This window comes from Mytilus edulis, chromosome 3 (assembly GCF_963676685.1).
Source record: "Mytilus edulis chromosome 3, xbMytEdul2.2, whole genome shotgun sequence".
NCBI classification, from domain to species: Eukaryota; Metazoa; Mollusca; class Bivalvia; order Mytilida; family Mytilidae; genus Mytilus; species Mytilus edulis.
Genome location: NC_092346.1, coordinates 15855308 through 15872259, shown reverse-complemented (window position 1 = coordinate 15872259; position 16952 = coordinate 15855308). Strand labels below are relative to the sequence as shown.

At 33.9% G+C, this 16952-nt stretch overlaps 1 protein-coding gene and 1 long non-coding RNA gene across 3 annotated transcripts; both read right to left on the bottom strand.

Annotated features, from left to right (window-relative positions):
- Positions 1-1831: 1831 nt before the first annotated feature.
- LOC139515896 (uncharacterized) lies at positions 1832-16083 on the bottom strand. The gene is made up of 4 exons (XM_071305647.1): positions 15949-16083; positions 4849-4939; positions 3983-4167; positions 1832-2424 (listed from the first exon to the last, which is right to left on the bottom strand). Exons 1-4 carry the CDS (start codon positions 16028-16030, stop codon positions 2051-2053), a joined length of 732 nt encoding a protein of 243 aa, XP_071161748.1. The 5' UTR covers positions 16031-16083; the 3' UTR covers positions 1832-2050.
- Positions 6707-13621, bottom strand: LOC139515897 (uncharacterized). 2 transcript variants are annotated; one of them, XR_011662869.1, is made up of 4 exons: positions 13216-13621; positions 12661-12987; positions 12176-12287; positions 6707-6849 (listed from the first exon to the last, which is right to left on the bottom strand). It is a non-coding gene; the product is annotated as an uncharacterized lncRNA (long non-coding RNA). The 2 variants fall into 2 exon arrangements; XR_011662868.1 differs by lacking the exon at positions 6707-6849 and having other exon boundaries at positions 12023-12287.
- Positions 16084-16952: the final 869 nt, after the last annotated feature.

Sequence of the window (16952 nt, the reverse complement as noted above, 5' to 3'; positions counted from 1 at the left end):
GGTCCCGCAATAAAGTGCACAGGTGAATTAAATAAAACAATAATACAATTCGTGTTTTCATGATCATTGCTAAAAAAATGTAATTATAAGTATTGAATGCTTCTTTTTGTAACTTCATACAAAATGTACTTCGGTCAACGCTTTTACACCCCTATGAAGTTACAAAAAGGAGCATTCAATTCTTAAATAAAGATAAATCTGTTATCTTTCTGTGTTTCTTTTTTTTTGCGCATAGTATGCTTACGCAACAAAAAAGATCAACTTGTATTTGCACTTACCACAATCGACTGTTTTATGAAAAGTCTAATTTAAAAGTTTACAAATGTATCAAAGCTCAGACCTATAATTTTAGTAAAAACACGTTCATTTGTATATAAGATGCATACAATCTTTAATAATGCACCTTTATTAAACTTTTAAAGTCTATCTAAATAGATGTAAAATATACTAATGTGGCTTTTTACCTTCTCTAAGAAAGAGTTCCATTTTTTTGTTCGACTTCAACTCGATAATACCCTCTGACTTTTTAAAAGTGAGAAAATAAATTCGTTCTAAAAATAGCAAAAATAAATTAATTTGAACGTTCCCTCTGTCTGTAATAAAATTAAAAATAAATTCATCATATATATTGGATTAAACTTTTGTTCGCCAGACGCGCACTTAGTATACAAAGAGTTAACCGTTACGCTCGAATCAAATAAGAGAACATTGGGCATTTATAACATTTGGACTATCATCATATCATGTTACCTTCAACAAAGTTGCTTATGTACGGTAATGACATGAATTGAATGAATAATGTGTGCATGAAAATAAAATAACAATAATTTTTTTTTTTTGGTATTACTACATGTATCAATGGGGTCGTCTTAGAATAATTACATTAGATGTAGGTTTCATTATAATACGTTATTCTGATTGGCTAACTGCACATCACATGCAATTGCATTACACAATAAAACTTATCATTCATGATAACATGAGGTCCCACAATAAAGTGCACAGGTGAATTAAATAAAAAAAAATGATAAAATTCGTGTTTTCATGACCCTGTAATTATAAGTATTAAATGCCTCTTTTTTTTTTAACTTCATAGGGTTGTAAAAGCGTTGACCGTGCGCACATTTTTAGAAATGCACTTCGGTCAACGCTTTTACACCCAATGAAGTTACAAAAAGAAGAACCCCTAGGTGTTATTCCCAACTTATAAAGGTCCTTCTTTGTGCATAATTTTGAATTGGAAAAGCCAACAATCATATAATATCTTTACACATGAAAATAAATCCTGGTCTTATAGCTACATGTTCATCTTTTCTATTGATATAATAACTAGAATCATGCAAATATCCTTTAAGAAAAAGGCTTGTAAGCTCATCATACAAATATGTCACCTTTTCTAGACCACAAAACAGCACGCGCAAAATACGTCGCAAAGAACTTAACCTTTGAAATTGTTGTCACTAAAACCCCCATGGGCACTTCCAAAAGTTGGCAGGTATGAGCATTCAATTCTTAAATATAATAGTTTAAGAAAGTAAAAAGTAAAAAGTAAGATCACAAAAATACTGAAGTACGAGGAAAGTTCAAAAATGAAAGTCGATTTCTAACCGAATTGCAAAATCAAAAGCTCAAACGAATGGATAACAACTGTCATATTCCTGACTTGGTTTAAGCATTTTCTGATGTAGAAAATGGTGGATTAAACCTGGTTTTATAACTAGCTTAACCTCTCAATTGTATGACAGTCGCATAAAACTCCATTATATATTTGACAAAGAAGTGTGAACAAAACAAACAGATATAACAGGTAAAAATGTCAAAAATAGGGGTACATCAGTCAATATTGTATTATGATCTTTATCACTATACACACAAATAAATATGTAACAAAGAAGTACAAAAAGGCATATAGTATAAGTACATTATAGACAAAATGAAAGACAAAAAGACAAAAAAAATACCACAGCACAATAACACAATGACCAAATGTATGAAGTACAGAGCCACATCATATGTTTCATAGAAACACAAAAATATCAGCCAAACACAATTAAGCATTGTTTGATACAGTTCCTGGATACGGTGGAGGATCTGAATCCGGAATTCCGGACGTGGAAGGCAGGTTTGTTCCGGTTGGCGGTGCTCCAGTTATAATTGCTTCATTTGCTGGAGAAACATTTGTTCCAGGTGCTGATGGTTCAACAGGAACATTTTCTTGAATGGCCGGCATGTTTTGTTGCCTTTGTAAAGATCCTCCAGTATTTTTGTTTGTATTTATTCTATTTCCTGAACTGGGATACGGAGGTGGTGCTGGTGGCATGTGTGGTCTAATAGGTGGTGGGTATGCCATACTAGTATTTGGAGGCTGTGCGGAATACACGTTCGGCGGATACTGGCTATAATACATGTTGTTATGTGGTGGCGCTATAAAACAAATGAGTAATTACTAGTTTTAATATTAGATGTGATACGATACAAAACAAATATATAAAGAACTTTTAGTGAGCAAACCCATGTTACCATTCATATTTTACAGCTTAAGAACACTAGTGAAACTCGACTGTCGTTCATTTTTTCAAATTTTGTTTATAAAAAAGACCGTTATTTTTCTCGTTTGAATTGTTTTGTATTGTCATTTCGGGGACTTTTATAGCTGACTATGTGGTGTGGGCTTTGCTCATTGTTGAAGGCCGTACGGTTACCTATATTTGTTAATTTCTGAGTCATTTTGGTCTCTTTTGGAGAGTTGTCTCATTGGCAATCATACCACATCTTCTTTGTTATATTGGCTGATTAAAACCTCCAACAGAGTATTTTACAAAAATACCAAAATGCACTATCACAGACCTCGTATCTGTTAAACTCGCCTTAAAACATTTAATGACATGAATATCAATAATGCGGTCATTTCTATATATTTCCTGTTTACAAAAGTTAATTTTTCGAAATTTCGAAAACTAAGGATTTTCTTATCCCAGGCATAGATTACCTTAGCCGTATTTGGCACGACATATTGGAATTTTGGATCCTCAATGCTCTTTAACTTTGTATTATTTGGCTTTATAAATATTTTGATGTGAGCGTCACTGATGATTCTTAGGCAGCAACCATTTGATTTTCTGGGGGGGGGGGGGGGGGGGGGGGAGGCTATGGCAGCTGAGGATGAAACAAATATATTTTTTTCTCAGAATCAAAAACAAATTATTTTTTTCTCCAAAAAATGGAAACAAACTTTTTTTTCCAACCAAAAAATACCCCCCCCTCCCCCAGAAAATCAAATGTTTGCTTCCTTATGTAGACGAAACGCGCGTCTGGCGTACTGAATTATAATCCTGGTATCTTTGATAACTATTATTATACCGACACGTCCAAATATAATCATGGCTAAGTAGTTTCTAAGGCGATAAATGCAAGTTATAAGTCACAGACCTCTATAACAAACGATTTAACAAATTGACATTGATGATACCCGGAAAGTCTTTTAAAATCGAAAGTTGACTCTTTCTGAGGAGGTAAGTATATATCCTTTAGTATATTTTTTTTCAAAGGGAGATATTAAAATCCATCTTTAAGACAACGGAAGTATAGTTTCTAATATGTTTTTTTTTTATACTGGGAAATTAATTTTATTGCATCTTCTTTGAGTAACCAATATGAAATACTGTGCACGTCCCTAAGAAATACTTATAATTGTTACAGTATGGACAGTAGTTGCTGTATGGAATGGATGGAAAACTGTGCCACTATTTCTCATGACTTCTCTCTGAGATATATATTTACGGTGTTGGTAAGCTGTTATAGTAATTACAGTATGCAGAGTGTTCACTGTGTGTATTGGTTTGACTACTATATCACGACTTCCCTGTGATATACTTACGATGGTGGTAAGCTGGTATAGTAGTTACAGTGTGGACGGTACTAGATAATATCATATTTGGTATGGCTAAACTACTATACCATGACTTCACTGTGATATACTTACGGTGGTTGTAAGCTGGTACAGTAGTTATAGTGTGGACAGTTCTTGTTGTTGGATATGGCTGAACCACTGTACCACGACTTCCATGAGATTTACAGCATGATGCACAGATAACTACAACAATCGCAATTATAATAACTAGTCCAATAATTCCACCAATGACGGCTCCCGCTATAGTTCCAACTGACCTGTTATGATAAAACATTTAATTAATCTAAGTATTACATCAGTGACCCTTGCCAAGTTTCTGATTTATTTTTTCTCAAGCTTATAAGTTATACGCTAATAGCGATGGCTTAAACTGACATGTAATTATAAAAAAAAATTGATATCAGTCGTAACTGTTCTACCAATGACAACTTTCGACTTACGCATTTGTAATTCAAAAGTATTTTTTTTTTTTTCAGATTGCATAAATGACTGCTCTGTGAGTGATCCCGCAATTATTCCCGTAAAAATAAGTAATATAGTTGCACATAATGCATGATAAAATTGTTATTCGTTTTTTTTTAAAACTAAAAATACTGTCCGATATGGTTCTGAGTTCCTTTGAAGACCATTAAATGGGAAATAAAACTTTGTCATATATTTCTTTCAAGAAATAGGGCATACTATGTTCGACATTGCGATCCCCTTCTTTTACTTGAATCCTGAATGTTTACCACATTGTCATATTTCATCTCAAGTACTTATAGCAACTACGAGCCGGTACAGTAATAGTAGTATATGTAGTACTCACAATTTCGAGGTACAGTAATAGTAGTATATGTAGTACTCACAATTTCGAGGTACAGTAATACTAGTATATGTAGTACTTACAAGTGCGACGTACAGTAAAATCATTATAGATATATAGCTATAGTACTTACAAGTACGAGTACGAGTTACAGTAATAATAGTATCCATATGTGTAATAATAGTAGTATCTAGAATAGCAGTACCGCCCTGATATTGGTATAACTGGAAGTAAAGATGCAAACATAATATATATACATGAACGAACTGCTCTTTAAAAAAACATCTATGTACATAATATATATCTTGCAATGGTACACATATATCAGTCATTCCCAAAAAATGGGTACAATTACAAAATTTCAGTGTCGCCGGCAAATAACCCCAAAATGCAAGCTTAACATATGTCACAGATAATCTTTTTTGTGTTCTAAGTGATTAATATGTATACTAAAATAAAATTATATTCTTTTGTGATGTATATCGTAAATATATTTGTGTGATTTTCTATTCAATATACGGAAATCACACGAATTCCGAATGTCGCCAAGAAAAACTCCAAATATCGGTGTGAATTAAAATACTTTATTTCATCTAAATCATGATTAGATTTGCTTTTTTTACTTGACACTATATTGATTTTTATCCACAAAAATATTTTAGAATCAAAAGTTATAATATACACTTTGATTTACCCATTAAACCAATGTCGCCGATAAACGAATAACCTACCGTAACGTATCTTTAGGTACAGTCAAAACATATTTATATGATTGGAAATCATGCCCAATGTGACTTTAAGCAAAGTTGATACATCAAATTTTAAAATCCTGCCTTTAACTTTTATTGCAATGAAACGAAAAATAAAAAAAAATCTTCTCTTTCTCTTTTTTTCGATTGTCGCATATAAGAATCCAACCTACGTAACACGTATTTTGGAACGCACTAACCAAGAACAAATCAAAATGATGATTATTTCATTGAAAGCACCCATAAAGCTTCTCAATAATCAGTTTTGAGAAAGCAACTCAACAATATTGTTACATATTTCCATGTATAATGTAAATAAAACTAACCTCCGTTTAAATAACCTCCGTGACGCAGTTATTTACAGTTAAGTTGTCAGACTTTTTATCAGTATCAGCGGCTGCCGACACTGCCGAAAGTCATTTTAGTAGCAGACATCATTTATTATAAAAGAAAACAGACAAACAAAATACAGATTTTGAGAAAAAAAAATGTTGTTTTGAGAAAGGTAGGTTAACTTGTTTTTCCCTATTATGTGAGCAACATTATAACGTTTAATAAACGTTATAACAGCCATTTTCTTAGATTTAAAATAGTCTACAACACAACTTGTGTAATTACGACGACAATCATAACTTTAACAGCGGTTTATGGCAAACATTTTCAAGATTATTTAGGACTCATCAATGTAACGGAGGTTATGCAAATAAAAAAAATCTAAAGATGCATGTAAACACGATCATACCAATTGAAATTCTTGTACATTGTTATAGATACCAAATCAGTTCATCAATTATCACTAATAAAAATCAAAAGGTGATGTCAATCATAGACGACATCATTGATTTACGTTACGGAGGATAGAAATTTAAGGAAAAAAAGTTTTTTTTTCTAACAGGACTTTACTCTTTTAAGATAACGATTTACCAAGAAAAATGTTTAATTCTGTTGTCTTGTTTGTCATTTAATTCCAATATTTACATTCATTTATATGTTTGCTGTTGGTAAGAACTGGAATTGTCCGTTATGGAGGTTTTAAATGTCGTTACGGAGGATAGACATTTTCGAAATGAAACTATTTTGACTCCAAAACTTCATAGTTGAGTATAATACATACATTGTGGTGTGAAGGAAGATGACATTATCTGTATAGAGCTAATAAAATTAAGTTGAACAGTATTCGGTTTAGGTAAAACATATTTTTGAGTGAAAGTTCATGAATCGTTACGGAGATTTTGACAATGTCGCAGGAAGAATGGAACACCATATAAAATCGACTTGGGATGAGGGATAAATCACCATAAACCCATAAACTTGTCGTTGTAATGCGTGTGGGCCATTTCTGCATTTAATGAGTCGTCCAATATATAAATACTTTATTATATAATCTGCAAGTATACAAATTGTAACCCAAGTTTACAATTATGTTCCAATAAATATGAACAATATCTATACTGAAATATTTGCATGCAACGGAGCTTTATTCTGACCTTAACTTATATACCAAAATGCGGCTTTCAAGCCATACTGAATTCTATATATGAAATACTAAAATAACTTTACTTTAATTGAAACATTTTAAACATTGCTAAAAGAATAAATAAATTTACAAGTACCTGCAGCGTAGACATTAGTCTGCCGCCTCCCCGATTGTAATAATGACCAGTGACTAACTTTAAAAGTGAAATTGTATTAATATATATATGGTTAGTATTGCCGCGCTTTGAGCTCATGCAAAACTCATGCTATTTAAATATAAATATATATCATTTAAATAATAAGAATCGCTTTAACTTTCTATTGTACTAATTTAAATATTGAGTACGTAAAGCAAAGCATAGCGTATAAAGCTATAGTCTATTTCAAAATATGCAGCGCAAAACTATTGTCGTCAATCGTCAAGAAACATGATGATATGAAATATGAATATGATATGAATGGAAAACATATAACACGGAAAACACAATTAATATGAAATGCATAATAATGAACCAAAATGGATAAATATATCCGGTGACATATGGCTCCGATGCCGGGAATCGAACCCGGGCCGTCTGGGTGAAAACCAGAAATCCTCCGCCAAACATCAGATAATGTGGGCTGTATCCAGTTGTATCGTGTTTTGTTGCATTATAGGCATGTACTAACGGCGCAACATACACTTTCCAATTGGATTTCTTTTCATCATCAAGAGTACCCAACATGTTTAATAAAGTCTGGTTAAAACGCTCGCACTGACCATTCCCTTGCGGGTGATACGGAGTAGTGCGAGATTTTTTTATGCCTGCTAATCTACACAGTTCCTGGATAACCTTACCCTCAAAATTTCGTCCCTGATCACTGTGAAATCGAGATGGAAAAGAATAGTGCTGAATAAAATTTTCCCATAATGCTTTAGCTGTAGTTTTAGCGGACTGATTTTTCGTAGGTATAGCTTGAGCGTACCTCGTAAAATGATCCGTAATGACCAAAATATTCTCATATCCTCCCTTTGACTGCTCAAGAGTTAGAAAATCTATACAAATGAGCTCCAAAGGGTAGGAAGAACATATATTTACCAATGATGCAGAATTCCTGCACTTCGACTTTCTGAGTATGCAGTTCTGACAGTTCGAAACTTTTCTCTCTACGTCTCTATCAATACCCGGCCAAAAATATCTTGATTTCACAAGTGATAAAGTACGATCGCGCCCCTGGTGACCTACATCGTCGTGCAGAGCAGTCAGTACTAGTTCATGGTAAATAGAAGGTAATACTAGTTGAAACACAGCTTCATGATTAATGTAGCTTTTCCTATATAAAACCTTATCTTTCAGACAAAGTTTATCCCATTCTCTCAATAATCTTCGGACAAGATCCGTCTCATGAGACATCTGACGCTTAGTGAGTCTATGACCGGTTGTAACTAAATCAATAACTCTACTTAAGCATGAATCTTGTCTCTGCTCATACGTCCAATCTATATCAGCGAATTTGGATGTATCGGCTAAAATCTCGCTATCGCTGTCTATAAACTGAATATCATGTGACAAACATACAGTTTCAATAGCAGGGTTTGTATCTGGAGTTAATACTATAGATTTACAAATAGCCTGAACTACGTCACTAAAAACTTCTTTACAATCGGACGGAAGTCTAGAAAGAGCGTCAGCGTCAATATTTGACTTGCCTGTTCTATACACAATGCTGAAATCATAGTTTGACAATGAAGCAACCCATCTATGGCCGGTAGCATCCAATTTAGCTTTACCGAGAACGTACGTAAGTGGATTATTATCCGTTCTAACGGTAAATTTGCTACCAAAGAGATAATCATGAAACTTGTCAGTTACAGCCCATTTAAGCGCCAAAAATTCTCTTTTATGGGCTGGATATAACTTCTCTGGGCCACGTAAGCTACGACTAGCGTAAGCTATCACCCGTTCTTTACCCTCCTGTTCTTGATACAAGACGGCACCTAAACCGGTACCACTTGCATCAACGTTTACAATGAAAGGTAATGAAAAATCTGCATATGCAAGAACTGGTGGGTTTGTCAACTTTTCAATAATAAGATCAACAGCATTCTGTTCCTCGGGACCCCATTTCCAAGGACTAGGCTTACTAGACTTCTTTCGTTTAGACCCAAGGTTCTTCTTGTTCGTAGGGTGTCCAAGAAATAGGTCATTAAGAGGCTTTGCAATCTTAGCGTAGTCTCTAATGAATTTCCTGTAATAGGAAGTGAAACCTATAAACCTACGAAGGTCCTTAATGCTCTTTATAGCTGGCCAATTTTGGACTGCTATAACTTTCTCTGGGTCGGTTTTGATACCGTCGGCGGACACTATAACACCAAGATATTTAATCTCCTTCTTAAAAAATTCACACTTGCTACCTTTGAGTTTTAAGCCGTGGTGTTTAAGACGACTAAAAACAGACTCAAGCCTAGCAAAATGGTCATCTATGTTACGTGAAAATACCACAATATCGTCTAAAAATACTAAGCATTCACGTAAATGAGCTTCTCCCATGCATCTTTCCATCAATCTTTGAAACGATGCCCCTGCGTTTGTCAGACCAAAGGGGAGCCTATTAAATTCATAGAACCCCAATGGACCTAACGAAAACGCGGTCTTATGCTTGTCTGACTCTTTAATGCCCATTTGCCAATATGCCGATCGAAGTTCCAGTCGCGTAAAGTATTTAGCCCCAGCTAGACAATCAATTGTCTCGTCAATGCGAGGCAAAGAATAACTGTCCCGAATTGTCTTCTTGTTTAAAGATCTAAAATCTAAACAGAAGCGCAAAGAACTGTCCTTCTTACGCACGAGAACCGCGTTACTGGCGTAAGGACTGTTAGACTCCCTTATACAGCCCGCCTCCAGCATTTCACGTACATGTTCTCTTACCTCATCGAACAATGCTGGAGGAATACGCCTGTAAGGTTGTCTAAAGGGTTTGTCATCTGATAACTGGATCTCGTGCTCCATCAGATCTGTGAGCCCAATGTCAGTGGGTCCTTGGGAGAAAATAGACCTATACCTGCTAATTAAACCTTTCAATCTGAGTTTAGTATCCTCAGGAACATCGAAACTCTCTAAGTTAATTCCTAGGGATGATAACTCCTGATCAGACAAACTCCCTTTCTCTTCATCAACAGCGCTTTCAGCACTGTGCACATCTACATGACGGACAACCTTAACCTCGTTCAGAGAACACAAGTGTGTTTTAGGTTTTATGACCATAGCTTTGGCCGTCATGTTAAATATTCTAACTGGGACCCGACAAGTTGACCCCTTAACGTTTACTACCCGTGGACATACTGACACATCTGACAAGTCATCTGACAGACTCTCAGTCACTACTGTACATGCTTCTGGTGTCTTAGACCTTGCTAAACCAGATACATTTAAGACAGATAAAGGTTTGATCTTGATGGGATTTTTATTCGTAGAGTAAACTTGACCTATTGCTTCATCTTTGATAGAATTAAAAGCAATATCCCACTCTCTTGGGATCTTGTCTATGTTAGTTTGCTGTCTACCAACCATAGAACATGAATCTAACAATCTGATAACATTTGTACCAATAATAACAGGTACATTTTTGTTATAATCAGTAAGAGAGACAACCAACAATGGTATCATAAAATCTTGCTCTACAAAATCAACCTTTATACTAGCTTCTATGTAACCTAAATACGGTAAAGTGGTACCTCCTGCCACACTAATTGATAAGCTAAAGTCATCTAAACTTTTCAATTCAGGTGGAGGTGTTAACTCATTCAACATACCTTCAGATATTGTTGATATCATGGACCCTGTATCAATCAAAGCCTTACACTTTGTATTATTAATGTAAATAAAAGATTCATTTGCTAAACCAATCATACGTTGAGCAAGAATGCTCTGCGTACAAGTATCAACAAGTTTGGGACTAGGCACATTCTCAGGCCTATATAAGTCTCTGGTTTGTCCCTCAACCGAGACCTTTACCCGTTTAAACCCCTCGTCTGAGAATTATAATTCTGGTTTTGTTGGTTTCCTGTATAACCACGGCCACGCCAGCCACGGTTATTATTAAATCTACCCCTTCTATCAGACCCTCGATAGTTCCCGCGACCTTGGCCACGAAACTGACTATTTGACGAACTTGTATGATCATCAGGTTTACTTTCTTTTAGTTTCTTTAACTCTCCCTCAAATGATTCCATTCTAGTATTCAAGAGCTTCATGGACTTAATCATCTCTTGCATACCTGACTGTTCAACAACCGCAGGTTGATGTTGAATCTTATTATCAGAACCTGAGGCATAATTTGATAAGTCCAATTCAATAGATCGGATCTCTTTTAATAACTGATCAAATTTTTCAACAGTATCGTATTTATAACGACTAGCATTTTTCAAAAGGGGATCTCTGAGACCTGACCACAGCTTTGATCTAAGCATGTCGTTTTTAGCCTGTGAGCTAATTTGACCTTTTTCAACAGCTTTTTGGGCAATATCTTCAAGTCTCATACCATAATCAGCAACAGACTGACCTTGTTTCTGAGTTTCCATGTAAAACTTTTGAAGCAATGCTTCACTACTGAACACATTTCCATATATCCCATCTAATTTTTCAATAATCTGTGTGGGTGTAGCCCCATCTGGGAGTGATAACAATAAACCCCTAGCTTTACCTTTTAGGGACCCTCTTATACACTGCAATAATATAGTATCTGTATAATTACCTTCCCGTATTATACATTTAACTTCGAACTTCCATACGTCAAAAGACACTTCACTTTTTTCTTCCCCAGAAAATACAGGTATCTTGGGTTTTGCATATGAAGAGTTTGAACAAGAAACGGTAGTATTATTACCAAAACCTGCAGCATAAGTTGCCACTCTTGCTATAGACGAAGACCTAACAGGTGCCAAAGGAGGCTTAGTATGAGCAGTAGTTCCCCTTATAGGAGTACTATGTCCAAAAGATACATGCTTCTCACTACTTAATTTATCAAACTCATCTGATGTTACAACTCTAAAGCTTGTATTATGATTCAAAAACTCAATCATTTTCTGAATGTGTTCTTCTGAAATCTTAGGTTCAGTTTTTAAACCTTGTTTTGACTCCGCTTCAGCCATCACTTGAACTTTAACCAACGACAAAAACAACACAAAATAAACAAAACAAAACAAGGACAATACACATGAATGAAATGAAAATGATGTAATGATGATGAACTTACTCATATGTCTGTGTCAATGCAAGTCGCTTTCTTACGTCGCTGCTGTAACTATTAGTGCGTAACTTGTTAAATCAGGTGCGTGCTTCTATTCATGCACAAACAATAATCAAATCTGTAAAATACAGTAAAGATGATAAAATATATTCAAACAATAAAACACAATGAATTTTTAAATCAATAAATATTTATAACAGTTTGTTTTCATAAATGAATGTCAAATAAATACTACTACAGTTCACCGGCAACAGTTGTAAAAATCTCCATCCGTGCGGAACGTTGATCGATTAAATTCCTTCTATGTCTAGGTTGTCACGTGATAAAGCAATACACATTCACCTTCACAGGTATGCTGACCGTGCATGTTTCAGTTGAAATTTGTAAATTGACTTTCACTAATAATAAATAACATCAAACATATTTACATGATGTAGTATGAGCTTCCCGGTAGATATGCGCACTATAAGAAATATGAATTTCAAATATACCTTTCAAACAACAGGGTTTCACAGTCGTAAATTCACAATATATAAAGCAGTTGCTGACATCAAAGTTGACAAGTGGTTGTTGTCTCACCATGAAGTAGCGGTACTAATTGTTCCGGAACCATTTTCTCGAATTTGACTGTATAACAATAAACGTTGGACGATCTCGGTGGAACCTCCAAAATGTCGCAGGAAGAATGGAACACCATATAAAATCGACTTGGGATGAGGGATAAATCACCATAAACCCATAAACTTGTCGTTGTAATGCGTGTGGGCCATTTCTGCATTTAATGAGTCGTCCAATATATAAATACTTTATTATATAATCTGCAAGTATACAAATTGTAACCCAAGTTTACAATTATGTTCCAATAAATATGAACAATATCTATACTGAAATATTTGCATGCAACGGAGCTTTATTCTGACCTTAACTTATATACCAAAATGCGGCTTTCAAGCCATACTGAATTCTATATATGAAATACTAAAATAACTTTACTTTAATTGAAACATTTTAAACATTGCTAAAAGAATAAATAAATTTACAAGTACCTGCAGCGTAGACATTAGTCTGCCGCCTCCCCGATTGTAATAATGACCAGTGACTAACTTTAAAAGTGAAATTGTATTAATATATATATGGTTAGTATTGCCGCGCTTTGATCTCATGCAAAACTCATGCTATTTAAATATAAATATATATCATTTAAATAATAAGAATCGCTTTAACTTTCTATTGTACTAATTTAAATATTGAGTACGTAAAGCAAAGCATAGCGTATAAAGCTATAGTCTATTTCAAAATATGCAGCGCAAAACTATTGTCGTCAATCGTCAAGAAACATGATGATATGAAATATGAATATGATATGAATGGAAAACATATAACACGGAAAACACAATTAATATGAAATGCATAATAATGAACCAAAATGGATAAATATATCCGGTGACAACAAGAACAAGTCCATTTGACTAAAAGAAACATATAACTTGATAGAAAACAGTTTTTTAGTTTGTAATGTCAATAAATTGTTTAGAAAAGCTAGCATTAAAGAGTTAAGTGTTACTATGTATCAGCATTCAGATACTGGTTTGATATCAACCTCCGTAACAAAGATGGGGGTGTGGATTAATACAAGCATAAAAAATACATACAAGTGATTCAAAACATAAATAATAGGGTTTTTCCTGGAAAGCTGTATTATGAAACTAAAATATTATACAGCATAACATTTCATTAGTTTAAATTTATTACTAAATAAGTTGTGAAAACTACTTATTTGAATTATTTTTTAAACACTATATTAATTCAGACCTTAAAATTGGTATTTGCTTTCACTATATACAGAATAATACGTATAAATCAGTTTGCTATGATGGTAAATGTAACCCATTTCACATGAGCCTGGATTTAAATCTTGTGTTTTTCTCTAATGCAATTTTTAAGATGACTTTATACAACACTAACCTCCGATACGTTCATACTTACCTTGTCTTACAAAAAATGCTAAAACTAGAAAACAACTAAAATGGTGTAAGTAAAAATTTAAAAAATGACAGACTAGATATAGACACAGAAGAAAACAACACTCTCTCTCTGCTCAGTTGAAATTTATTTTTTAACAGTGTCTACATTCGAATTGTACCCATTTTTTGGGAATGACTGATATATTCTACCACTGCATCGAGTCTGATACGATATTTATCCACTCGAGACAATTAAATTTTCAAATTTAAAACGCGAGGCTCGCCGAGCGTTTTAAATATTTAAAATTTAACTGTCAATAGTTGACAAATATCGTATTACACGAGATTGGGTGGTGGAATCTGTTTCTCTAATGATTTTCAAATAATAAACAGGCAAAATTTTCCCTTCTTTTCGAGTGATCTGCAAAAAGAGGTGTTCTTTCTACCTGACGTCATCATGCATGGTCGCCTTTTTTCATGTCGTCACAATAGGAAATTCAGAGGACAGCAACAAAATTCGACGTCATAATCAGATTTTAACCAATATAAAACTGAGATCAAACAAACCACACGTTGATTGAATGTTTTTTATACAATGGGTGCAGATAGGGATAAATTGACGAAGAATTAGACAAATATAGATTCTACCACTGCATCGAGTGTGATACGATATTTATCCACTCGAGACAGTTAAATTTTCAAATTTAACTGTCGATAGTTGATAAATATCGTATTACACGAGATTTGGTGATAGAATCCTGTTTCTCTAATAATTTTCAAACAATATGCAGGCAAACGTATTCTTTCTTTTCGAATGATCTGCAAAAAGATGTGTTCTTAACTATGTGACGTCATCAGGCATAATCGCTTTTTTTCATGCCGTCACAATAGAAAATTCAGAGGAAAGCAAGAAAATTCGACGTCATAATCAGATTTTAACCAATGAAAAACTGAGATCAAAGGAATCACACGTTGATTATACAACGGTTGCAGAAAGAGATAAATTGACACAGAATTAGAGAAACTTATTTACTGCACTTGTTATGAGTTGAAAATCAAGATTTTTGTCAGTGAGTAGCTGAATATTGACCGAGCAATGTCGAGGACAATAGTTCTTTCGAAGGGACGAGAAACTTGCCCCACCCGCTTAAATAGTCGTAATGAGTTCTATGATATCGCGATTATTCACATTAACGATCTGGCAAATAGTCTGTGAATTCAAATACATTGTAGTTAAAACAAAATACTGAAGCATACTCATATATTCATGTTATTAATAAGAGCAGCTAGTTCAGTGTTTGCCGTTGGTTTATGTCTGTCATATTCATTTTTTTCTTTAATTGTTTCATTATAAATAAGACCGCAAGTTTGCTCATTGAAAGGTTTCATAGTTATCTTGTCGGGGCCTTTTATTCATTTGAACAGCAAACTACTGAGGTGTTATATTAATCTGATTGAAATTCAGATCAATCGTTACTCGCTGCGTTATTCGTCGAGCGACATCGCGAAGTCAAAGTTCTATCTTTTATTGAGATTGGTGTTACCGCTAATGTGATATAACGGAACAATACATTTGACTTCAAAGGGTTTTATTTTTTCCTAAACAAATTATTTTAATCCACAATTTGATGAAAAGAAAATAACAGATGACAGCAAAAATATATTCTGAATTCAGATTTCCCCCATAGGATTATAGGCTAGTGTTAAATTTTCTGACTCAGACGAAAAAAAGGTTCCCTCCATCCCTCCCTCCTTTTTGAAGTTAAATGGTTTCTCAATAACTTCTGTATTTAACATCGAATTGCTTAATCTTACCGTTATACACAATGAAATAAAATAAAACATAAACATTTGTCATCCTGACGTCCATCTTTGATATTTTGAATAGTAATTTCATTCATAACATGTTGTTATGCATGTTGAAAGTTATAGATTTGGTATATTGAATACGATTTTAACAGATGCACGAATTACAAATCAATTTAAAAAGATCGATTATGTGAAGGTTATGATTCACCGAATTTCAATACAATTTCGAATCTAAAGAATTTTGTTATAAAGAATGAAATGAAGTACTTCAGTCTTATTACGTATGTATGTATTCAATTGTACATCTCCGTATATATAATAAATCTTAAGAAGTAAATAACCCTATTTGAAGAAATCACCTGTCTTCCTTGAGACTTTGGTATTACATTTACAGGGGCTTTATCTGTCGCAATTATTCATCCTGTTGAATATGCGTGAACTATCTGCAACTGGACATTTAGCAATCCCCAATTAATCAATCGTCTTCGATTTTTATTTAAATTACCATATTTTGAAACAGATTTTCAAAGTACGGAAAGTTTAAAAAAAGAAACAATTAATACTTTGCGGACTCGATATAACGTCTTTATCGACAAGAGTCCATCTAAATAACCCTCGCAAAGACCGTTAATATTGCACGATAGAATCAAATCAAAGTACCGAAGTACTTGACATCGGATGACTGCAAGTTCTTGTGGGTGGCCAAAAGCACTTGTTCTGGAAAAAAATCACACTTATATACCTGAAACTGAGGTTAATGTACAGAGATAAAAAAAAAAAAAAAAAGAAGCTCTGAGACAAGTTCGTGAGTGGATGATGAATAAACGACAGGAAATCCAACCTCACCGTAATAACTATTATATTGTAATGATACAAATCAGTATACACTAGTTTGTAGTTATATATTATATTCATATAATAGTAACATGTATGTATAATGTTCATCCATTTGTATATCATTCTATTCTGCTTTTGTAATAATAGTGCAGTTCAAGTGCATGGCGGACACT